General features: G+C 38.4%; 5 protein-coding genes across 5 annotated transcripts in view; 2 read left to right on the top strand and 3 right to left on the bottom strand.

Annotated features, from left to right (window-relative positions):
- The first annotated feature begins 3128 nt into the window (after window positions 1–3128).
- On the top strand, window positions 3129–7230 carry LOC143471338 (ATP-dependent RNA helicase TDRD9-like). Its single transcript, XM_076969790.1, has one exon. It carries the CDS (start codon window positions 3150–3152, stop codon window positions 7203–7205), a length of 4056 nt encoding a protein of 1351 aa, XP_076825905.1. The 5' UTR covers window positions 3129–3149; the 3' UTR covers window positions 7206–7230.
- A 2484-nt stretch (window positions 7231–9714) lies between these two features.
- LOC143470154 (Golgi apparatus membrane protein TVP23 homolog B-like) lies at window positions 9715–14549 on the bottom strand. Its single transcript, XM_076968090.1, has 2 exons — window positions 13553–14549; window positions 9715–10514 (listed from the first exon to the last, which is right to left on the bottom strand). Exons 1-2 carry the CDS (start codon window positions 14059–14061, stop codon window positions 10244–10246), a joined length of 780 nt encoding a protein of 259 aa, XP_076824205.1. The 5' UTR covers window positions 14062–14549; the 3' UTR covers window positions 9715–10243.
- Window positions 10541–13516, bottom strand: LOC143470153 (uncharacterized). Its single transcript, XM_076968089.1, has 2 exons — window positions 12598–13516; window positions 10541–12517 (listed from the first exon to the last, which is right to left on the bottom strand). The coding sequence occupies exons 1-2, from the start codon at window positions 12896–12898 to the stop codon at window positions 11145–11147; spliced, it is 1674 nt and encodes a 557-aa protein (XP_076824204.1). The 5' UTR covers window positions 12899–13516; the 3' UTR covers window positions 10541–11144.
- Window positions 13949–19370, bottom strand: LOC143470152 (ATP-dependent RNA helicase TDRD9-like). The gene is made up of 2 exons (XM_076968088.1): window positions 19255–19370; window positions 13949–18708 (listed from the first exon to the last, which is right to left on the bottom strand). The coding sequence occupies exon 2, from the start codon at window positions 18681–18683 to the stop codon at window positions 14577–14579; it is 4107 nt and encodes a 1368-aa protein (XP_076824203.1). The 5' UTR covers window positions 18684–18708; window positions 19255–19370; the 3' UTR covers window positions 13949–14576.
- Window positions 19371–22198: 2828 nt separating this feature from the next.
- Window positions 22199–25147, top strand: part of LOC143471012 (endoribonuclease Dicer-like) — a 17852-nt gene continuing 14903 nt past the window's right edge. The window contains exons 1-6 of the mRNA XM_076969328.1: window positions 22199–22521; window positions 22798–22957; window positions 23797–23924; window positions 24120–24257; window positions 24623–24748; window positions 24860–25033. Of these exons, the coding sequence (XP_076825443.1) occupies window positions 22426–22521; window positions 22798–22957; window positions 23797–23924; window positions 24120–24257; window positions 24623–24748; window positions 24860–25033 (822 nt within the window). The 5' untranslated portion in view covers window positions 22199–22425. The remainder of the gene's footprint in view (window positions 22522–22797; window positions 22958–23796; window positions 23925–24119; window positions 24258–24622; window positions 24749–24859; window positions 25034–25147) is intronic.

Here is a 25147-nt window from a genome sequence, read left to right as displayed (position 1 = left end):
TTTATTAAGTGGATTACTTCAATCATCGGCGTTATCGAGATAGCACAACTTCGGCAGCTTTTGATAGCTATGTGAGTGAGGCTGTATTTGTTTTTGTGCAAAGATTCACAAGCACTAACATTTCAAGAATCGTCCGAACTGAGAGATTAGAAAGCGTCTTGGTTTATTATTATGATTGGAGGCCGATGTTGTTTTCATGTGAAAATAATGCGGCAAATGATAACATGCACCCGAAGGAATGTTTTCAATCTTTGATTGGTTTAGCAAAATTGTATGATTGAAATTCAAATCAACGTTCCCAAACAGCTTAAAGTTGATCATAATTCCTCAGCTACGACATATGTGTACAGAGGATAAGAACATGCTGTGCAATTCGACGTCTCCATATTGATGTTATAATTGAATCCAGAAGAAAAAACGTTAATCAGTCTCACCTCTAATTGAATAGAAAGAAAAAGAAAAGAAGATCCAGCTGTTACGATTGTTACCATACGACTGTTACGATTAAGTCGTTTGTCGAAAAAAAAGGATCACGGCAGCATCTGGTAATTAAACGCTGTCCAGCGCGAACGCATCAATAATCTGAATTTAGTTATCCAGAAGCGAGAAGCAGTATGGAAAATCTTGGTCTTTGTTGTTAGAATTTTTAAATGCAAAAGTCAGTTTTGCCGAAAATGCAAACTAAGTGAGAAAGTCAGATAATTCAATAGTTTTGAATTTAAAATTTAACTTTGGTTTGCTTATGAGCAGGTAGAAAACCGATATTCGTGAAAGAGCACCACCAGGCTGTTGTGCATTTGTGCGATAAACGTACGAATATTAATTATTACGTCAATTGGTAATTTTTGTTTCTACGAACAATTTAATATAATTTGTTGGCTGATGTCCTTTTGTTAGACATTTCCATGTGTGAAAAGTTTGGAGTTATACCTATACTGATATGATTTTGTATAAGACCGTTAATATTTTGTGCACTGGGTAGACTCGTGTTATGTTGGGACTGCCAAGGGTGATGTTGTTAAGACTCAACAGCAAAATAATAAATGCTGTCACTGTCGCATCGGGAAAAATCGTTCGTTCCAAGCTGTTTTTCACAGTTTCTTGTTAACGTATAACTTAAATGTTATAGCATATGGTAACGAAAACAGAAATATTCCAAATCTAGCCTCAAATCTCAATCTATACAGTAGCTTCAATGAAAATCTAAATGGCCGGGAATCAACATTTTAATGGTTAAAATCAACAAAGCAAACTGCCCGCACTTTTAACAACGGGCTACGTTACATATTTATATTGAATATTTGATTATTAGAAGTGTTTATAGCAGATTGTGGAAAGCTTTTGTTTTTTCTTTACTTTCATCTTGTTATAATGTTCCATAGTTGCGTAAACATGAGCTGCTCAAATCGTTGTGCAACATTTTTCACTCAATCCGCGTAAATAATAATAGGTGTAAATAATAATAGGCATAGGTGTGAACTTTGGCGGCCCATTTGCCATATTTGGGCCAAAGTGATATGATTTGTCCCCCTCGTCATCAAGTGATCTGTATTTTTACCAACTCAAGTGCAGTCCATGTCACAGGGCCGTGTATATTTGTATATCGCGTTGCAAGGTTTTCCCGATCGTAGTTTATGGTTTAAATGAAATATTAATCTACTTCGTTAACCTATTTCAAACCATGTGTAAACGATAAATCGTTTTCTATGTTTTAAAATTGTTATTAACTACCATACGGTAGGCTATAGAATTCATACCAAGTATTTAATAAATTAATATCATGTTTAAAAGAATCACCCTCGTTATTAGTTGTTCTGACGATCCGTTGTAGTATAACTTATAACTTGATCACGAGTTAAACGTATATGATCACTTGAGGGCGGAATAAATCATGAAATTAAATGTCCCGGCACGTTTATACAGTTAATCAGTGATAAACCTATTTACACCACCGCTGGTTGTATGGTAACGATTGCTTAGTTGGATAGCAATTATACTCTTTAGGCTATCGGGCGTTGCATGAACAATTACAAGTAACTGAATTGCATGCGCAATACGTTTCAAACGTTGCATTGACCAAATAAGTTATTTGAAACCACTGAATCAACGATTATTCAGATGACCTAAACATTTATGCACCCAACCGTATTATTTTTGTTGACGATGCAACATACGCAAAAGATCCGTGCGAACAGCATTTAGCTTTAGAAAATAATATTAGCTTCGATTTGTTCTAACGTTAAAAATTAATTAGTCCCTGTTTCTCTGTCGATGTCTGCGAAGTTTTCTTTGCCGCATGCTAATATAGCAAGGGTGGCTGACTATGATTTATTGTTCTGGGTGTGACTGACTGGTGTACAGAGATTTCATCCCATCCAACACTTAACCTTCTATTCGTTGTTTCCGTTTTATTAAATGGTCAGATTGATCGTGTGAGTTATTGCAGTAGTGACCAAAAAAGCCCGGCTGTTGCGGCAGCAGTTACCTCGATAAGACCCTGGCAGTGTGCTACAGACTTAACCGTTACATTACCTTTATCACGATTGTAAAAATGTCGAAGTGTTTTACCTCTAATTACAGCGGTCTGACTTTGAACGATAAAATATATTTATGTTGGTTTACATTTTTTCCACTCCCCCGCAACAAACCGTGCTGTATTTACGCATGTCAATTAAAAGAGTTACAAGTCGAAGCTCATGCTTTGCCCCGATTACATCATTTTGCATCGATGTGTTCTGGGTTACTGTGTCTTACGGTAACAGAGAAGAACATAAATGACGCTTTATGAATATTTTTTTCATTTAATACCATAGCAGTAGACTATTTATACCCATAATTTAGGTCAAGAGTATCGTAATTTGCTTCATTCGAGAGTTTGCTCTCGGTCAGAATACTTGCCTTGTCTTACAAGTTCTACCTGCATAATTAGATTTATGAAGACGTTTCAAAATCTGTATTAAGTTACCAATATGGTAAATAACACAACAAACAGAGTATAAGGATGCCAACTGCATTCGAAAATATGTGACTGGACAGCTATCTTTATGCTAAGTAATTAAAAAGTTTTAGTTGCTTAAAATTTATGTTGAAATTTATTCTGAACGAATTGTTCCTCTATTTGCAGGTTATAAGTTAATGTGAGTGGCAACATGACAGCTCCTTATTGGACTCGATTGACACCTGAGCCAACACTGGATGAGATCAACGACTTTTTTTCACTTGTGCCTCGGACACGTCCAAGAAGAAGAATTCTTCCAGGTCCAAAGTTTCGTGGTAGATGCTTTGATCCGAATACGGGAAAACCTATGGAGCCAGTGTTTGAGGATGTATCCTGGACACTGGAGCGTTATGGCAAGTTAAGCTGTGTGGATGATGATCTCAGTGAAGATATTAAAGAAGAAATTCTTCCTCCATTAATTGATATCTCCTTGTTATCGGTTTTGAGTGATTGCCTGGAGGTTTACAAAAACTATGACTTCGAGCATCAGTATGATGAAAACCTTCCGACATTCTGCAAACGCTCAAAGATCCTTGATGCCATCTCATGTTCTGCAATCACCTTCATTAAAGGTACAGCTGGCAGTGGGAAAACCACACAAGTGCCCCAATATATTCTGGATCAGCATGCCAGGGCTCGAAAGCACTGCAATATCGTCGTCGCTCAACCACTGAAGATAATGGCCATACATGACGCAGAAAGGGTGAGCCAGGAAAGAAATTGGGGTCCGGTTGGGCGATTGGTCGGTTATGATGTCGAATTTGATAAGATGACTTCATCTGATACCCGGATCACTTACATGACAACAGGTGTTCTTCTACGGCGCCTCATTGCTAAGAAGACTTTGAGAGAATTCACACATATTATCCTGGATGGAGTAAACGAACGAGATCAAGAAACGGACTTTGCGATATTTCTGATTCGCAAGCTCTTTCGGTTGAACTCGAGGTCTGTTAAAGTGATTTTCATGTTAACCAGTTTTAACAATATTTATCTTTCACACTACTTCAACGCTCAAGACCCGGACATCGATACAGAAATACCTGTAAGTCATGAATCGATCTCTATCGATGGGGGATTTCGTCATGTGAGTGACAATTACATTGAAGATCTTCCCTCATTCGGTAACATTCCTACATTTGAAATCTCCAATCCTGAAATCAGTGAGGAAGCGTACGCTATTGCTGCAAGACTGATAGTTTATCTTGATAAGATCGAGAATGACGACGAAGCAAAGCAGACTTCGATCAAAGGTCAACTTGATCCCACAAGCTCTTCCAGAGGTTCTGTGCTTGTCTTTCTTCCCGGACTTTTCCATATTCAGAAGATGGAAAAACGTTTATACAATGAACGATTCAAAAGAAAGCTTCAGATCATTCCGCTTCACTCCTACACCACCTCCGAAAACCTGAGTGATGTTTTTGCTAAACCAAACCCGGGATTCCGCAAGATTATCCTTTCCACAGACATTGCAATAAGCTCATTCACAGTCCCAGACGTAAAGTTCGTCATTGACTTTTGTCTAAAAGAGCGCAAGGTGTGGGATGCAGATACCCACTTCCAAAGTTTGCAACTTCAATGGGCTTCCCTGGCAAGCGGAATTCAGCGCGCCAACTGTGCAAGTGAAGTATCCAATTGCAAGGTTTTTCGCCTTGTACCGGACTATTTTTGGGAGTATCGGATGTCTGAAGACGACGAATACTTAGAAATCGAACGATGTTCATTGGAAAGAATAATTTTGTATGTGAAGTTGCTAGATCTTGGCGCTCCGAAAGCTGTTCTTTCCATGGTTCCTTCTCCACCTGATTTAGACAACATCGAACGAAGCATTTTGCTTTTAAAGGAAATAGGTGCATTGTCGACTATAACAAACCAGAAAAGATTAGATGGGGATCTTACCTTTGTTGGTCGTGTTTTGGCTTCTCTTCCCATTGATATGCGATTGGGCAAGTTACTGATGCTTGGCTTTGTTTTTGGTTGCCTGTCGAATTGCTTGGTTATTGCCGCTGCCCTTTCCAAGCCGTGCTTCTTTGCAACACCATACAACCAACCCATGGAAGCATACAAAAAGAAACTGTTTTGGGCTCAGGGCAGCTTCAGCGATTGCATTGCGCTGTTGAATGCTTTCCGTGCCTGGGAACATTGCATCGATACACAGCAGTTTAGAAGAAAATCGGATGAAAAAGCTTGGGGTCGAAAAAACTTCATACAGATCAGACGAATACATGAAGTGAAGTACCTGGTTGATGAACTGCGACAGCGACTTGGTCACTTTAACATTCGTTCGGATGATCAGTTGCATTGGAGTTCGGAAAATCCGCAGCAATGCGAGCTCATTCTCAAGATAGTGATGGCAGGTGCTTTTTATCCAAACTTCTTCGAACAGTCGGTTATCGATGAAACTCAAAGCGTAAAAGAGATGTCTTTGCTAGATCCAACTAATACTATGATGTTTACTGGCATACCCCGTGGTAAAGCTCCCTTGTTCAAAGATTCTCTGCTCGAAGCCACCAAGCAGTGTGGGAAACAGAAAGCGATCTTCTATGATGGACGTAAAGCTTTCATTCAGTTTAAAGATTCGGACAACATTGATACTGGCTCCGTTTCACCTGCCATGTATTTGGCTGGAAAGCTTACAGAAGGGAAAAGGAAACTTGAGATTTGTCAATCATATGCTGAGAAGCAACCAGAACCGGGTGTCTTCGCCAGACCACCAGTTTTTCTGTACGAACCGGTTGAAGATAACAAATTCAGTGTGGAATTGCCCAACCCATCTGATCATGCGCGGTTTCCTGCACGAGTCACACATTTGATATCTGCTGTGTCATTTTGGGGTAACATGGTGTTACCGAGCAACATCGCGCGCCTTCGAAATATTTTCGTCACAATCCGAACCACAACCAACGTCAAATTAAATCCAGCAGAACTGGCAGTTGATGATCTTGTTTTAGCACCTTATGATGATGGGTATGGCGTTGAATATTATCGTGCACTGGTCACAAACGTGAAGCCTTCTGTTTCAGTTTTCTTCGTCGACTATGGAAACACGTCGCATAACTTACGAGTTGATGATCTTCGTCAGTTGCCCTCCTCTTTGGTGGGGGTTCCATTCCAGGCAATCAAGTTTCGTCTACGTGGGATTCTACCTCTCGAGAGCAGACCTAAAGATGAGGGTCGACAGTTCATACTCAATGTTCTTGAAAAACTTGGCTATGTCATGAACGTTAAGGTTTATTCCGTTGTGTCCAAAGTAGTTTGTGTTGACTTATTCACAAAAAGTAATGAGTATGTGAATGAGATTCTCATCACAAAGGACTACTGCTACTCCACTGAAGAAAGCAGAGTCTCACAGCTCTCTCATGCTGCCTGGGAAACGGCTGAATCCAAAGGTACCTCCAGCGACAACTGTTCTTCAGAAATGCTGAATGACCAATGGGTGAAATATGACATGAATACCAGAGGAGAACGATTACTAACTAGTCGAGGTCAGAAACTCCGCCTTTATGGACCGAGGTCAACATTTCAGACTGACTTTAAGTCTAACATCAATATAGGACTTTTCTGGGACGTCAAAGTTGACCGTAACAGTATCAACAGCGTCTCCATCATCCAGAATCCGTCCAGTGGCATCAGGACCATTATGGTAGCTTCCGAAATTGGGAATATTCGGGATGATGGCTCCATGCTTGCTCGAAATACAACTCTACTTCCAAATATTCCAGAATTGCTTCCCCTACTTTGTGTCCTCTTTGCTCCTGTCGTAGAATTTCGGGTGGATCCCAACCAGACCCGCTACATCGGAGCGGTATGTGGCCTTGGCGCCCGTCAGTTTAAGAAGCGCTGGTTATCATTGCTTCCAGATCACGACATCGTAGTCCATTTCAAAACTCACTTTAACAACCAGGACATTACCGACATCAACACCCTCCGGATGTTGATCAACATCGCTTTGGAAAGCAGCGAAGACATTGCTGAGTGGAGTCAAACTGTCATCCACAACAAACAGAAGCTAGCTCGAGAAAGGTTGATTCGACTGATTCAGAAGAAGAGGGATGCTTGTGATCTCATGTTTTGCGATGATTTCCATAAATGGAAGCTGATTGATGAGGATGACCTGATCCCTAATCAGGTATCAGTCAGCAGACCAGATCCTAAAGACTTTTATCGTCTTCACGATGGTATTTTACTCAATAATCTGCAAGCTTAAATTTTGTGCACGAGGTCAGATGATAGTCCATGATCTGAGAAATTTGGATATATTTACAGAAGTTGAGATTTCAGCTTATTTGGTCAGTCTATTATGTACTTAAATTGTGCTGTGAAACTTTTGCGGTGTAAGTTGTGTTAATAGAATATCGCTGTGATTTTTTACAACTGTATACCTGATTTCTTTAAATACTGCCATGTCCTCTGTATTGTAAAGAAAAACTGCCACTACCTTAATTAACTTTTAAATGTTGCTTGGACTTTTTTTTCTTTTGTGTCAATCTTGCCAGATACTGTAATAATATCATAGAAAAGTGCTTAATATTTGCCTGGTTCGTCAATTTAGTTGAAGATATATTTCCAAGTTAATTCGATTCGTTTTTCTGCCTTCATGTTTGCTTGTTAAGCTATGTGTTGAGTTACTTGATTGTGTTTAGGTTTTGGCTCAATTTCTCAAATCATGTTTGCAGCTAACTGGTTACCGGTATTCAAACAGTGGAGTAGTGGACCAGTGTTTCTATATTTTGTATTGCTAGCCAAATGCAATCTTGCATTGATGTTACAGTTTATTATTTTGTGTCCTTCATTTTTGTCATTTTCTTTCACTAATTCCGCCTGTATTTCTTTCACTATACATGCTTGCTTGCATGTTGCTGCTTGTTTGCGCTTGGTTGCTTCTACGTTGTTGCTGAAACAAAACTATGATTGGCACTGCAACGAAGAAACCAAGCGTTCTGGATGTATGGATACTAAAATATAGCTTATTTCATTGGACATGCAACCAATTTAAGCTTACGTTTTTACAGTTTGGCATGGTATTATGTGTCATGTGACGATGTATATAATATTCAGAATTTTTTTTAATAAATGTTCTTTAAAATTGTCCGTATGGTAATGTGTGAGAAATATTTTTATCTTATGACTTAGAATGATATAAAGAGTCGACATAACAAAAATCCTGGAGCGAATGATATTTCCGCAATAATTCAATATTCTTTATCGTAAAATATCGATTGTACTATGAATGCACGATGAATACGTTGAAAGAAGTTGTTGAACAGCCGGCACATAATCCCGAACTTATGACCGACCGCATTAGACGCAATAAAGTAATTGCCTAAGTTAACATTCGGCTAAATAAGCTCATTTAAAACACCACTATTGCATAGTGTTCTTGGAAAGTCGAGTAAAACTGTATGTAATAAACAGCTCAATGACTAATTCACTTACGATGTTCTGGACTCGTTGATAAAGACTTGTTAAAACAAATCAGGTGACCACACAATAAACAGCAACAAATTCGAAGCCAAATCGCATTTAGTCGAGGCAGTAGTTGTAAACAAACCCATATCAGCAAAAGGATAAAGCAGGTATGCAACAATTATTTTTGATTTTAACAGAAAATGATTCACCGACGGCTAGTTTGAGCAATTTTTATGCTAGGCCTATCACTAACCATATAAAAGTTGGTACGTTACCTTCTTTTATAGCGTATCAACTACTTAGTCAACTTGCCACGTGGCTTGACCGGCAAACTCTAAAATACCACAGATCGTGGCTAGAAATCCCAAAGCAATTTACTAGAAATAGACTGTTACCTCTTAGAAATTTCCTGCTACATATTTTCCTCAAGGTGTCGAACTGGAATCGGAACAGAAGTTTCAAATCGTTTTAATTGAGCAGATAATTTTGAGAAGTCGAACCGGTTCCAGAACCCAAAATATAGCTGGATTCTCTGAACCCATATCGAACCTGGACCAATGAAAGAAGCAAAATTCCGAAACGTAGACAAAGCTTTCTCGCCCGTAACCACGTTACGAAGTGCGGTAACTTTAACGAAAAGTTATTGAAAACTTTTGTTTTGGGCTACCACAAGTTGAACTATGCGCCATGCGGTTCACTTTGAATGGCAGTGAAATTATTGAACCCATGCGAAATGGTCTCCTTGTTAAATTTAATACAAACTCACATGATAAACTTTTACTTTCGATAATAAATCATAATCAACTTTATAAAGTAATTATAAATAAACAGCTATTATAAGAACTATTGCATTGGTGTAGCCCGTGTCAACCTGGTGCACGTTACCAACATAATGATAAAACCTCTTTGTCGGTTACATCCAGAACCAACCTTAGACCAATGCGATCGACTGCGTTGGACACCATGCTGCTAATACCACTTAGTATATTTCACTTGGGGACAAGCGAATAGGCCACTCCTGCGTATAATACCGTGTACCAGTGTTGAATTTGGGACGGATGAACGCTTAAAGGGCTTGGCAAATGGATTACGCAATTTTGTTTGCAACAAACTTAAGAAAGGTCTGATGATGTATGTTAAAATTCTGTTCTGGAAAGTGAGGCTATGATGTTACATCAAGTTTATGCTTCACTACTTCTCCGAGCGTACAGGCTACTGGGCCAAGTTGCTCAGGAAAATGTGTTTTAGTGTTTTTATTTAATGTAAATTTGAAATGCTTTCTTTCGGGTCAGAAATCAGACGAACAGCCTTGTCTGGATGGTGTATTACATATTGCACATATACGCAAATAACATTGAAATAAAACCAAGACTATTCTATATTTACTAAAGTAGGTTGGAAATGGATTCCTGTGTATTAACTGTATTCACAACTTTGGTGTTCCGTACTGCAGGTAAACACAAACCAACTCAACTCCTGTTGGTAGAACATCATTTACTGTTAACAATACATCCTACCAGGTACTAAAATTGGCATATCAATTATCATCAAAAATATGGTACACAGCGTCTTAACTTCTGTGCTAAGTGCAATTCTTTCAACTCTTTTAAGTGCTAGCAAGTAGGGATGTACAGAATAAGCAATTTTTAACGTTCCAATGAACATGAATTTCAAGTGATAAGCATCTTAATGTTCATGCTTGTATTAATTAGCGTTAACCCAAACTTTGCAATAGGTCACTGTGCGGCAAATCTGTCCTACTTTGCGCTTCGACCTATTCCTAAAGGCTTGATTATATTCAGCACCATCTGTAAACATCTTTAGAAAACGCAAAATTTAAAAAGTTGCAGAAGAAGGTTTTGCCCCTTCGGAATCCTCTGATGACTGCATGCTCTTAAACAGCTGTGCCCCAATGTACTTGGTAGCCAAGCTACCTATTTGACCTCTGCTCTTGAACTTGCAGCGAACGTAACCGAACAAATTTGCCCCATTAAGCATGAGAGCCACGACGACGACAGCAAGCCAGTGAAAGTTGAATCCAAACAATGCACTGAAGAGCATGAGGAACCAAATAACAGGTGGGAGAATTAAGCCCAGCCAGAATATTCTATAGTGCAAATAGGCGTTAAAACTATTACAAACGGTAACTATGGTGATCATAATTAATTACACTGTGCTGCGTTTGAAAATTTTTTTTCATAGGTCAAAGATGTTTTAACTGTTTCTGAATCGATTTTTTGCGCTGAACTCAAAAATGCAACCAGTTTTTTTCAATCAGGTCAAGTTTTTTTTCTATCACATATTTAATTATGCTAGCTTTGGTCATTATTGTGCACAAAGAAACTAATTTCTGGGGTAGCTTAATTGGTCATGCATGTTGTCAATTTTCGCAAGATGGTATTTTTATTTGAATGTAAGGTTTTTGCAATGACAGCCATTTTAAATACTAAAAAAATATAATGACACAGTTGAAATAAAGGCACTTACAACTAACCAAGAAAGCTTCCTAACACATAATTTTGTTCAACGGCGCTCAACTTAAAAGTAGAAGTTAATATGTTACACTATAGACACGTAAACACTTCACATCACAAATGTGTTTTAAATGTGAAATACTTGCCAACATCAATGTGTGAAATAAAAATGAAGTGTTCGAAATAGCTTAACACAGAAAGCGTTGTGCGGCACTTGATGATATTACGACGTTAAATGCAATAACAATATAAATACAAATGATTTATGCTGACAAAAAGTGTCGCTTCAAAGATTTTCTTCTATGTGTGGTATTGGGAAGATCTCTTTTTAAGCACCAACAGTAATCTGCAAGCATGTTTACATCCCAGTATCCTTGGTACCTTTCTTCCATATGGCGAAGGTCTTGGTGGAATCTCTCTCCCTGTTCTTCGCTGTAGTCACCACAGTTGTCAGGAAAGTAATCTAAATGCGAACTCAGAAAGTGCATTTTTACAGACATCCGGGCTCCAAGGGATTGAAAACTTTCAAGCAGCTCTTTAACCTGTGCTTCATAATCAGGGCTTCTATGCTTTCCAAGGAAGTTTGAAATTACTGCTCGAAATCCTGTCCATGCTCTTTTTTCTACTGCACTCATGTGTGCAGTAAAACCTTCGTCTTTCATCAGCTCACGGATCTGTGGCCCATCAAAGACTCCTGCTCGTAGCTTCGCTTCAGAGATACGGGGAAATTTCATTTGTAAGAACTTGAAGGTTGGGCCATCCTTATCAAGTGCTTTGGTATAGTTTTTCATGAGACCAAGTTTAATGTGGAGAGGTGGCAAAAGAATATTTTGTGGATCAACTAAGTAAGCAAATTTGACATTTTTAAAACCAGGTGTAAAACTTGTTCTGGGTGGCCAGCTAATTTGTGTGTAGTGGCGATCATCAGCCCTCGAGTCCCACAGACACAAAAAACATGGATGTTTAGTGTAACCGGCCTGTAACCCAAGAAGTATTGAAATCATTTTTAAGTCTCCACATATTTTCCATTTGTGTTGGCTATACTGAAGAGATTTCAAAAGGAATTTCATGTCTTCATAGCATTCAGTGAGCTTCACTGAATGTCCAACAGGAACAGAACCAATCTTATTGCCATTGTGTAGTAATACTACCTTCAAACTCTTTACAGATGAGTCCAAAAACAATCGCCATTCTGCCGAACTGTAGACTATGCCCAAAGCTAATATTAATCCTGAAACATCTTGACAGTATACTAGGGAATGGTCTTCGTCATAATTGAAATATTTTCTAAACTCTTTATCTCTATACCGATACCAGAAATATGTGGTGCATGGAGCTAGCAAGTTGTTCTCACGTAGTCGTGATCCTAGGAGCTGAGCGGATTCTTTGGTGAGATTTAAATCTCGTGTTAGGTCATTCAGCTCAGGCTGTGTAAGAGGCTTCGGTTGGCTTGTACTTTGCTCTGCATCCCATGTGTCTTGTTCACTTGCTTTGCTCTCTGCAGATGAAGAACACTCCATTTCACTTATTTCTCCAGGTGGTTCTGGAACAGGAATACCAGGGCCATGTGGTACTGGTTTCATGGCTGAAGAAACATCAGGGTACTTCACATGTTGTTTGTTCTTCCGGTTTATTCCTAAAATGAAAAAGAACACTTTTACTCTTAAATCAAGCAATTAATGAAAATGCCTCCATACAGTGCAAGTATCAGCATACCTTGTAAGTTGGTCATGCAAAAATAACAATCAGTGACATGGTCTTTTCCTTCTCTCCATACCATAGGAATACCAAAAGGAAGGCTCTTTATTTTCTTTAGGCTCCATAATCTCAAGTTTTCAACGCAGGCTTTACAACATATGTGCGGAGCAAATGCCTTGTCCTGATCGCCTAGTTTTACTCCAAAATACGCATAATATGCTTTCTTAACAAACTGCGTAATTTTTGCTTGGCGACTGCGCAGGGTGACCTTGCCACATATGTAACAGAACCTGTCTGGATCGTTTTTGCACTTTCTCATTGTACAGTACTGTAAAAACAAATCATCTAAACTGCACACTAAACTAGCCTGTAAAAACAAGTTCAGAAGTTTAACTTTTCAAGCACCAGGTGCATTCGTTATGTTCTTCTCATTGTGATGTCACTCAAGTTTCATCAAAACTTAATTCAAAAGCTAAATCATTTTTATGACACCACAAATCTCAATCGCAAACGCTGAAAGCTGAAGTTGTCAAAAATTTCAAATGCAATTTGCAAAAAAACTAGACCTGATTGAAGAAAACGGATAACAGTTTTGGATTCAGCATCAAAAAGTACACTAAGAACCGTCAATACTTTAGTAACCTAAAAATTAACGCAGCACAGTGTTATTAATCAATAATGAGCAACGACAACATAACTGCGTATTCCGAAGCTTACAGTGTGAATATACATATTAATTTATATATATGTAAAAATACGCATTTGCTCAATTTAGAAAAATGGCTTCCTTTAAATTCACCTCGGTAAAAATTTCAATTATATCCATACATACTACAATCGAAAAAAAGTTGTCTTGATAATATTTTAATAGATTGCCTTAAAAGATAAATACAATTTAACCAGATGAAAAAGATTGCCAAATACTCATTCAAACTAGGCCCAATAGTTTTTCTGTAAAAATTTTAAAACTTACGTAGATTCTGCTTTATAGACGGGATGTTTTTTGAGAGAAGCAGGTTTCCGAGACTCAAAAACCCATGCACTCTCTCCACCTTCTGCTACCTTATTCCACCATCTCAGGCCAACCAGCAGACGTCCGGTGACGTTTTTTACAGTCCAGAAATCAGCCGACAGCAATAGTAGGATGATTATGAAACTAGTCACGAAACCAGCGTCTGACCATCCACAGAAAATATACACCACCAGGGCAGAAACTCGGAAGATGAGATGAGAGAAACAAGCAATTGGGTGGATGACATTCTTCTTCGTTTTTGGTTGATGTTCCGATCCGAATTCTAAGACTGTGTCGTCAGTGTCCATTTCAAAGCAACAAAGTTCTTGTCCTAAGGTAGTTTTAATACAAAATTGCCTACAAGGAAGAAATGAAAATTTAGTGAATGAAATACTGGCAAAATTAGCGAAAGAACATGAAAAAATGAAGAACACAAAATAACAAACTGCAACATCGATGCAAGATTGCATTTGGCTAGCAATATGAAATATAGAAACACTGACCAACTGTTTGAAATACCAGTAATCATTTGGCTGCAAGCATGATTAAGACAAAACCTAAATACAATAAGGTAACACATAACAAGCAGACATGAAGGCAGAAAAATATATCAAATTGAACTTAGGAAGGGATTTGTAGCTGAACTGATTAACCAGGCAAGAACATAAGCACTTTTCTATGATATTATTACAGTACCTGGCAAGATGGACACCAAAGAAAAAAATTAAGGCAACATTTAAAAAGTTAATTAAGGTAGTGGCAGTTTTCCTTTACAATACAGTGGACATGGCAGTATCTAAATAAATCAGTTATACAGTTGTAAAAAGTCACAGCATTTTTCTATTAACACAACTTCCACCGCAAAAGTTTCACAGCACAATTTACGTACATAATCGACTGGCCACATTAAGCAGAAATCCCAAAGTCTGTAAATATATCCAAGTTTACAAAACTATGGCCAACCATATGACCCGGTCCACAAAATTTAAGCCTGAAAATCATTGAGTAAAATACCATCGTGAAGACGATAAAAGTCTTTACGATCCGCTCTGCTGTCTGATACCTGATGAGGGATCACGTCATTCTCATCGATCTGCTTCCATTTGTAGACACTTCCGCAAGATGTCAGATCACAAGCATCTCTCTTCTTTTGAACCAAAAGCAGCAACTTTTCTCGAGCAAGCTTCTGTGTCCTGTGGATGACAGTTTGACTCCAACCAGCAATATCCTCGCTGCTTCCGACAGCAATGTTGATCAACATCCGAAGGGCGTTGATGTCAACAATGTCCTGAATTTTGAAATGAGTGTTAAACTGGACTTCAATGTCATGATCTGGGAGCATGGAATGCCACCGCTTCTGGATTTGAACAGCGCCAAGGCCACACAGGGCTCCGATGTAGCGGGTCTGATTGGGATCCACACGAAATTCTACGACAGGAGCAAAGAGGACACAAAGTAGGGGAAGCAAGTCTGGAATATTTGGAAGAAGAGTTGTATTTCGAGCAAGCATGGTGCTACCAGTCTGATTGATGCCAATTTCGGAAGCCACCATAATGGTCCTGATGCCACTGGACGGATTCTGGATGATGGAGACGCTATTGATGCTGTTGCGATTAACGTTGATGTTCCTTATACGTCCTATATTGATAATCGACTTGAAGTTAGCCTGGAATGTTGACCTCGGTCCATAAATGCAGAGTTTCTGACCTCGACAGGGTGGTAAACGATCTCCTCTGTTAATCATGTCATATTTCACCCATTGATCATTTAGCATTTCTGAAGAACAGTTGTCGCTGGAGGTACCTTTGGATTCAGCCATTTCCCAGGCAGCATGAGAGAGCTGTGAGACTCTGCTTTCTTCAGTGGAGTAGCAGTAGTCCTTTGTGATGAGAATCTCGTTCACATACTCATTATTTTTTGTGAATAAGTCAACACAAACTACTTTGGACACAACGGAATAAACCTTAACGTTCACCACATGGGTGGAGTTTTGGAGGATTTTGTGGACAAATTGCCGACTTTCATCTTTTGGTCTGCTCTCGAGAGGTAGAATTCCCCGCAGACGGAACTTGATTGCCTGGAATGGAACCCTCTCCAAAGAGGAGGGCAACTGACGAAGATCATCAACTCGTAAGTTATGCGACGTGTTTCCATAGTCGACGAAGAAAACTGAAACAGAAGGCTTCACGTTTGTGACCAGTGCACGATAGTATTCAACACCATACCCATCATCATAAGGTGCTAAAACAAGATCATCAACTGCCAGCACTGCTGGATTTACTTTGCTGCTAATCTTAGTTTGGATTGTGATGCCAATGTATCGAAGGCAGTCAATATTTTTTGGAAGCATCCTGTTGCCCCAAAATGACACAGCAGATATCAGATGTGTGACTTGTACAGGAAACCACACAGGATCAGATGGGTTGGGCAATTCCACACTGAATTTGTTCTCTTCAACCGGTTCGTACAGAAAAGGTGGTGATCTGTTATGGACACCCGGTTCTGGTTGCTTCTCAGCATATGATTGACAAATCTCAAGTTTCCTTTTTATTTCTGTAAGCTTTCCAGCCAAATACACAGCAGGTGAAACGGAGCCAGTATCAATGTTGTCGGAATATTCAAACTGAATGAAAGCTTTACATCCATCATAGAAGATCGCTTTCTGTTTCCCACACTGCCTGGTGGCTTCGAGCAGAGAATCTTTGAACAAGGGAGCTTTACCACAAGGTATGCCAGTAAACATCACAGTATCAGTTGGATCTAGCAAAGACATCTCTTTTACACTTTGAGTTTCATCGATAACCGACTGTTCAAAGAAGTTTGGATAAAAAGCACCTGCCATCACTATCTTGAGAATGAGCTCGCATTGCTGCGGATTTTCCGAACTCCAATGCAACTGATCATCCGAACGAATGTTAAAGTGACTAAGTCGCTGTCGCAGTTCATCAACCAGGTACTTCACTTCATGTATTCGGCTGATCTGTATGAAGTTTTTTCGACCCCAAGCTTTTTCATCCGATTTTCTTCTAAACTGCTGTGTATCGACGCAATGTTCCCAGGCACGGAAAGCATTCAACAGCGCAATGCAATCACTGAAGCTGCCCTGAGCCCAAAACAGTTTCTTTTTGTATGCTTCCATAGGTTGGTTGTATGGTGTTGCAAAGAAGCAGGGCTTGGAAAGAGCAGCGGCAATAACCAAGCAATTTGACAGGCAACCAAAAACAAAACCAAGCATCAGTAACTTGCCCAATCGCATATCAATGGGAAGAGAAGCCAAAACACGACCAACAAAGGTAAGATCCCCGTCTAATCTTTTCTGGTTGGTTATAGTCGACAATGCACCTATTTCCTTTAAAAGCAAAATGGTACGTTCAATGTTGTTTAAATCAGGTGGAGAAAGGGCCATGGAAAGAACAGCTTTTGGAGCGCCAAGATCTAGCAACTTCACGTTTAGAATAGCACTTTCCAGTGGACAACGCTGGAGTTCTGGAACTGCATAATCTGGTATATGATGCTCCCAAAAGGCTTTTGGTACAAGGCGGTAAACCCTGCCATTGGATACTCTCCCGGCACGTCCAGCACGCTGACTACCACTAGCCTTAGATGACCACTGAAGCTGCAAACTTTGGTAGTTTGTATCTGTATCACAAACCATTGACTTTGTGAGACAGAAGTCAACCACAAACTTAATATCTGGAACAGTAATTGAGCTTTCTGCAATATTTGTTGAAAGGATAATCTTGCGGAATCCCGACTTTGGCTTGGCAAAGACGTAACTCTGCTCCTCGGAGGTGATGCTGGAGTGAAGAGGGATGATTTGAAGCTTTTTGTTTACCCGTTCATAGTTCAAAATTTCTTCCATCTCACGAATGTGGGACAGTCCAGGAAGAAAGACGAGCACAGAACCCCTAAATGAGCTTTTAGAATTCACCTGACCTTCCAAGAGACTTTGACTTGCTTCCTCACCCTTTTCGATATTATCAAGATAAACTATCAGTCTTGCAGCAATAGCAAACGCTTCGTCACTGATTTCAGGATGGGAGATTCGAAATAGAGGAGTGTCACCAAGTGAGGAAAGATCTTCAATGTAATGCTCACTGACAGTATAAAGCCTCTCAGAGATTGCAATCACTACTGGAGATACAGATAGACCTAAATCGACACGTGGGGTTTGAGTGCCAAAGTAGTCAGAAAACTGGTTCGTATCAAATGTGGCTGACATGAGAATCACTTTAACATATTTTGAGTTTAACCAAAACAGTTTTCGAACCAACAACATCGCAAAGTCTGTTTCCTGATCTCGTTCGTGCACTTCATCCAGGATAATATGTGTGTAATCCTGTAGAGTCTTTCTCACAATGAGGTGCCGTAAAAGAACACCTGTTGTCATGTAAGTGATTCGGGTATCAGATGAAGTCTTCTTATCCAATCCGACTTGATAGCCAACCAAATGCCCAACCGGACCCCAATTTCTTTCCTGGCTCACCCTGTTGGCGATGCTGATTGCTGCTATCTTCCTTGGCTGAGTGATGACGATATTGCAGTACTTTCGAGCACTGGCATGCTGATCCAGTATGTATTGGGGCACTTGGGTAGTTTTCCCACTGCCCGTTGTTCCTTGAATGATGGTGACAGGATAACTGGTGATTGCACCAAGGATCTCCGAGTGGAAGCTGTAGATCGGAAGGTTTTCATCATACTGTTGCTCAAAGTCATAGTTATTGTAAACCTCCAGGCAATGATTTGAAACCGAAGAGGAACAGGTTTCAAGTAATGGAGGAAGAGTATCAATCTCCAGTTTCTGCATGTCACCACTGATCATGGACTCTGTGAGATCTAAATTATCTTCTTCGTTTTGCTCGTCATCCACACAGCTAAGCTTCCCATAACGCTCCAGTGTCATGGTCTCCTCCTCAAACACTGCTTCCGCAGGTTTTCCCGTTTTCGGATCAAAGCATCTTCCTCTGAACTTTCCACTCGGAAGAGGACGATTTTTTCTCCTTGACCGAGTTGGAGGTACAAGTGAAAAAAAATCGTTGATCTCTTCCAGTGTTGGCTCACTTGTCATACCAGTCCAATGAGGAGCTGTCATGTTGCCACTCACATTAACTTATAACCTGCAAATAATAGAAAAATTGGGTCAAAACATATAAATTTCAACAAAACCTGAAGTGGGCAAACTATGGAATTCATATGACGTTGACAAATTCCATCGTTAAGTATAGGGCAATAGGCAATCGTAAAAATCTTACCACCCAAAAAAATGCCAGCTGTAACTAATAAAGGATCTTTTTTTATTTTTTAAGCAATTCGTTTGAAACTTAGTTGTAGGAGTCATAGTTAGCAAGCTTTATCAGCCCTAAAAATGTATTCTTAGTGGCCCCATGAGGCTAATATTCTTTAAGTAATAAAGTAATATTGGCCAATTGGTCGTCAAAATTCTGTGAGCTTGGTCTTTGTACGTAGTTGCATGTGTGTGTTCGGGCAATAGATGATTGAAAATCGATTCAATGCTGTACATGAGTGGATGGGAAAAGGGTAAAGTTTGGAGAAAGAACACTTTGAAAAAATGCTGGAGTCAATCATTTCTATGAGATACCCAACACTGACCGAATAGTCCAATTAAACCACTGCACAAACAAAACAACTGAAAACATGCGTACCTGATAACTTGCTGATGAACAATCGCACAGAGCTGTAGATAGCTTGGCCGAACTGCCTGATTTTTGCAGTGGCTAAGAAAATGGCATAGGAAAGATTTTGAGGTTTTCTGATGTCTATGTTTAAAATTCAACCAATCAGAAAAACGTAACAGGAATACGTTGAATTTTGGAGAAATTTCTTTGGCATAAAGGCAGAAAAATTCGGAAAGTTTGTTTATTGACCAATATCTTTTAAAATTTATAATTATTTATAAATTATTATGCGAAAATGCTGCCCATTTTTAAAAAATTTTCACAATAAATTTACTCATTTTACAATTTAAAGTTTGTTGACTGTGCGTTAAGTAAAATTTGTTTTCCTTAGGTTTGAATCAACAAGATAAGATTTTTTCGTATTGGATAACCCACTGTGTCTATCTTTATTGATTTCTGTTATAAGTTTAATATTATCATTTACTATGCTTGACGTACCACAAAAAATCAAACAAAGAAAAAGTTATTGTGATCTGGCTTTTTTCTAAAAGGTACCATTAATTATTATTTGATGTATTTTGACATAAATATTTTTTACTTAAAAAGAAGTCAGCTTAGTAGCCGAGCGGTTCGAGCGCTGGCCTCGTAATAGTAGTGGCACAGGTTCCGTGTGTACTCAGTGGGGCCATTTAAAGCCTTTGGTCAAGGCAATAACTACCAAGCTCCTGTTCAGTGCATCTGGTGACCAGTTCTAAATTTGGCCAATAATGTTATAAAGAAATACAAAGTAAAAAAATGTGTGACAATCGGAACCCGGGCTCGAGCGATGAGTAATCACACGTTATATGAGTAACCATCGCCGGGTTTATGTCGTGCAAAGACTTTCCTTAGTCCGAAAATAAACATTGCCATAACATGTCTATGAAAAATTTGTTTTATGCTGTGTCTATGTGCCACATGGCTTCTAAACTTAATTCAAGCGGAAATCATTCATTATTATACAGTACTTCCTCGATTATCCCGTCAAGTTGGGTCAATATTTTCAAAAATCTGACCGAATAAGCAAAAAGAACGGATAATTGAATTTGTATTTTTACATCATAGAAATAGAAACAGAGAGAACAAATACAGTAATGTACAGAAAAATGTCATAACTCAGCACTTTTATGGTAAAAAACTGATCGAAATGTAGCAGTTTACAAAAAATTTACGCTTAATTTTCATTTGCAACAGCAAATCTACTAAAAAATGAAACAATCTTGGATTGTTTGCGGGAAGATTCACGTTTTTCGGCAGCTAACTCACAAAGTTGTACTAACGTGGAAGTGTTTGAAACAGGGCATTGTGCTCTTTTTGTTGCGTCTTCTGTAGTTTCATCTGCATCTTCTTCATCACATATATCCTCTTCTTCTGCTGAAACAAGATCAACTATTCCCTGCTCATCCATATGTTCGTAACCTGGACCGTCAGCTTGAAACCATCTGTCAACGTCAGAGGGTTCTAATTCAATGTTTAGTGCGGCAAATTGTTCCACGAAATCAGCATTTAGTATGCTATCGGAACAAACGGCGATTTCGTCCAGAGAAGATTCGTCGAGTGGAATAAGTTTTTGCCAAGATTTCCTTAATGTCTCTGGACTTATCTGTTCCCAAGCATTTGCTATCTTTTCTACAACTCTCAGCATATCAATTTTCTTCAGAAAAGTTAACATATCATCCTCTGTCTGAGAAACCAGCTCTTTTAAAACAGACCGCCGATAAATTCTCTTCAGGCACTCCAAAACACCTTGATCCATGGGTTGTATGAGAGAAGTGACATTGGGCGGTAAAAACTTGGCAACAATCTTACCATCATTGGACACTAGTTCATCCTCGCTTGGGTGAGCTGAACAGTTGTCCAATATCAAGAATGCTTTTGGTTCCTGTCCTAATTCAATTAGATTTTTTTTTACATCAGGCACGAAGCAGTTTTGAAACCAATCGTTGAATATAACTGTATTAACCCAAGCATTTTTCTGGTGTCGATACACAACGGGCAATGTCGATTTGTCAATTCCACGAAAGCATCGGGGATTTTTTGCTTTGCCGATGAACAATAATGGCAGTTTAATGGAGCCACTTGCATTAGAACATGCATTTATAGTTATACGCTCTTTAGCTTTTTTGGTGCCAGATGGATCACTGTGGATCGTAGTCAAAGTTCGTCCAGGAAGCATTTTATAATAGAGACCAGTCTCATCGCAATTAAAAACTTGATCCAAAGAATATCTATCAGCAAGCTCATCGAAAGAACGAACAAAATTGTCAGCGGAGATAACATCAGCACTTACTTTCTCTCCCGCAATTGCAAGACTTTTGATCCCAAAACGATTGCAAAAGCGCCATTGGAAACCATAACTTGCATTAAAAGGCTTAGGGTTTTCTTCATAAAGAAGGTCGTGAAATTCCGTGGCCTTTTCTAAGAGAATTGGCCCAGTCACTGGAATTCCTTTTTCACGACCTTCTTTTAGTATGTTCACGACCTTCTTTCAGTAAGCTCTTAGTCTTACTGCTGCAACATACAATCCATACGTTGCACAAAAACTGCCGTGTGCATTTCACAGTTAGTCTTCACTGCAATACAAAACAAATTTGTATTGTGCAAACGTACACGGACAAAGTACATCTATGACGTCATAAAATCTCCGTAAAAGTTGTATCTAAATAATATAAACAATCAATTGAAAAATAAAAACCAGAGTAATCTCACGCATATGATAGTTGCAAGTGCAATCATGCGAAGTAAAACGACCTCCCAAAGTCATTGATCACTCGGCCGGATAATCGAATGCCGGTTAAACGAGGGACGGATAATCGAGGAAGTACTGTATTAGTGTTACCAGTTACCATACTAAAAATGTTACAGTAGGCTCCGCTTACTATAATCACCTTGACACAAGTCTATTTTGCTCATAATATCCGAATGGTCACAATAACTGAAATAAATTGTTTTTACTGTTAATTACACAATTATTATGCAGACTCACGTCTAGGCTTCTTCATTCATCATTGCTTCTGTGAAATTGTCATGGTCCTAGTTAAATTTTGAAGTTAAAAAGGTTGGATGTAATTAAAGGTTGTCACAGACAACTCATTAATGTGTTTAGCCAAAAGTCCTGTCAAGGGCAGTATTCAACCATTCTAGGATATTACTTGGAAAATGCATTCCAGTTTCAGCCCGTTACCATCTAAGATTGTACGTGCGCCATGTAACTCAAACCTTTACACCAATATTTTTACACCCATTCCGTATCAGGTAAGCTTGACAAAATAAACCTACTAGGACAAGTTTTGTTGTGCTTGTCAGTAGCTAAGTTTTCTGCTTGTATATATATGTATTTTTTCTTTCATTGGCTTGAAAACGTTTACCAACAAAGTGAATTTAAATCTTAGTACAGTTTACTTTATTAAGTGTTCTTAGGTTCTTACTCACATAAGGCTTGAAGAAAGTGAGAAAGTTGAAATGAACTGTGTTTTCTGCATTTTATACATTGTAAATTTACTCCATAAACCAGTTTGTATGTTCCTTTAGATCGAATTGCTAGAATGTGCAGTAAAACGGAACACAATCGTGTGCTTAAACACAGAATACAGCAAGCGTTTTATTTCATTCATATTGATTCGTGAGCTCGTTGTGAAATGTGAAGATGATCTTGACCAGCTCTCTCTTGCCATTCTTCTTCTTAACTCCGGTTTGTTTGTTTCTTTCAAAAATTTGTTTTGCTAATGCATAAATATATGAAGATTTTGTTCTGATGTTGTTTAACTTGTTTCAGATTTCATTGTTGTTGTGAATATTTCTATTTTAAACACTTTTCGGTCAGGCTTTTTCCTTCGACTTATGTAATGATTATTATTTCAACATAGAAAACTCAGTTTGTTATAAATGCCATGTCATGTGTAAGAATAGCAGCCAACAAATATTTTGAATGCATTTGCAAATTGAAATGTTTCCTTTTGAAAACAATATTAACTCAATGGTTAGCAGATGCAATATGAAACATACTCTATGCCAGACTGCAAACTGAAGACATTTGATCATTTTCCCAAATGTGAAACCAAAAAATAAAAATTCCTGAACAAAATTCCTCTATAAAAAAAAGCAGTGTGTAAGCTATTAAAATAGAGTTTGCCGTTTGCATTACAGTGCACTTTCAAGGTTGATTAGAAAAACTTGACATTTAGTTGAAAACACAAGCTATGAAAGAATCCAAACATACACGTTGGCAAACTCATGACTTCAAACATACTGTACAACATACACGCTTCAAACATATATGACTGTTCTATTGCTAATGCATATTTGAGCTATGCACGACTTCAAACACCAGGTTCTTCAGTAGTCTATTGTGTTACTTCAGTTCAATGAGGTTATAGCTCAAGTCAACGTCATTAAATGATTAAACTTTAGGACAACCCAACCGACATCTGTGGGTTAAATATTCCTGGGTTGTTAAATCGTTGAATCATCAAATTGACCAACTACCGTTCAAGGCTTCATTTCTCGTCAATCTTATTTTCATGAATTTAGATGTGGTAGTTAAGGAGCAAGAGGAATTGCTACAACATCATTTGAATCTCAACGTTATCGGCTGCACACGGGAATCTTCTTCTTTTTTCTCTCAGGATGATTGGAAAAATGTTTTCACAAAGTTCCAGGTGTGTTCATGTCGTCGATAAATTTTTCTTGTCTATTGTATGTATTTATTTAATTTGTTACTTAATATTGTTCTATTTCTGTTTGTTAAGTATGTTTATTGTTTACAAAGACATGAATTTTTTATTAATGTAAGTACATCACATGTCTAATGCATATTTGAGATGCCATTTATTATCAGTTGTTTTCCTTTTCAGGTTGTAGTCATGACACCAGAAGTGCTTCTAAATGGACTTAACATTGATCTCAGCTTTTCAAACTTGATCGATCTTCTGATATTTGATGAGTGCAACTTAGTTTGCAAAGAAACTCATCCCTATCGAAAAATTATGCAGGTAAAGAAGACTTTATCCTTTCCGGTGAATACAAACTCAGACTGGTAGTCGTATGCGGGTTTCATTTGAAACTTAGTAGTATGAAGTGATAGCGAATTCTTTTATGTATGTTGTGTGAATTGCAATTGGTACTGTTGGGCCTAGGCTGCAAATTTACTTTTGTCTTCATTGCTTGTTAACGTTAGATTAATAAAATATGTTGAACATGAAACTTACTACAATATAAAAAACCTTACTTATGTCGCCTACTGATTTTTCCAGCAATAAGTTTGACACCACAATATTAACAATGTGTAGGTTTTATGTGGACAGTGTTTTTGCCCCATTCCAATAGCTCTCCATTAAAGGCATTTTAAAATGTGCAGATTCTTGATGCAAATTCATTGTTGCCAAATATCTTGGGTTTGACCTCATCGTTGCTGTATGATAATATCACCGCCGATGAGTTGAATGCGAAAATTGAAAACATGGAGTCTTTGTTGCATTGCAAAGTAACTTGTTTGACAAAAATAGTTATTTACTTGTCACTTTTTTTCAAATCTAATCATTGTGAATTATTACTTTCCAACAATGACATTGATGTTTGTGGTAATGTTTTTCAGGCAGAAACTGCAACAGATTTAATAGCGTTAGATAAACATTCATTGTCAAAGCCAATAGAAAACATTATTTTGAGCTCCGATCAAAATAAAGATCAAGAGGTTGTAAGTTCAAATCTCAATGAAGACATCAGGAAGGTTTTAAACAGCGCCCTTGCATGGTTGTCCACATGTCAGGTATGAATATTTTTGTTGACATTTAAACTAAGAATGTTAAACATGTTACTGAATGTGTCTTTGCAGTTCTGACACAATTAACCTACTTTGCTTATGCAAAGAATAAAGGTAAAG

Source organism: Clavelina lepadiformis, chromosome 9 (assembly GCF_947623445.1).
Source record: "Clavelina lepadiformis chromosome 9, kaClaLepa1.1, whole genome shotgun sequence".
In the NCBI taxonomy this organism is placed as follows: domain Eukaryota; kingdom Metazoa; phylum Chordata; class Ascidiacea; order Aplousobranchia; family Clavelinidae; genus Clavelina; species Clavelina lepadiformis.
The sequence above is the reverse complement of the archived record's forward strand: the minus strand, read 5'-3'. Positions and strand labels throughout refer to the sequence as shown.

Excerpts from the sequence above, each read along its gene's own strand:
- LOC143470154 (XM_076968090.1), bottom strand. The coding sequence starts at position 14,061 with ATGCAATCTTGCATCGATGTTGCAGTTTGTTATTTTGTGTTCTTCATT. Across the intron at positions 10,515-13,552 it reads GTCTATAAAGCAGAATCTAC|AATATTCTGGCTGGGCTTAA; the intron begins GTAAGTTTTAAA and ends TTTGCACTATAG.
- LOC143470152 (XM_076968088.1), bottom strand. The coding sequence starts at position 18,683 with ATGACAGCTCCTCATTGGACTGGTATGACAAGTGAGCCAACACTGGAA.
- LOC143470153 (XM_076968089.1), bottom strand. The coding sequence starts at position 12,898 with ATGAGAAAGTGCAAAAACGATCCAGACAGGTTCTGTTACATATGTGGC. Across the intron at positions 12,518-12,597 it reads TTGCATGACCAACTTACAAG|GAATAAACCGGAAGAACAAA; the intron begins GTATGCTGATAC and ends TTTTCATTTTAG.
- LOC143471338 (XM_076969790.1), top strand. The coding sequence starts at position 3,150 with ATGACAGCTCCTTATTGGACTCGATTGACACCTGAGCCAACACTGGAT.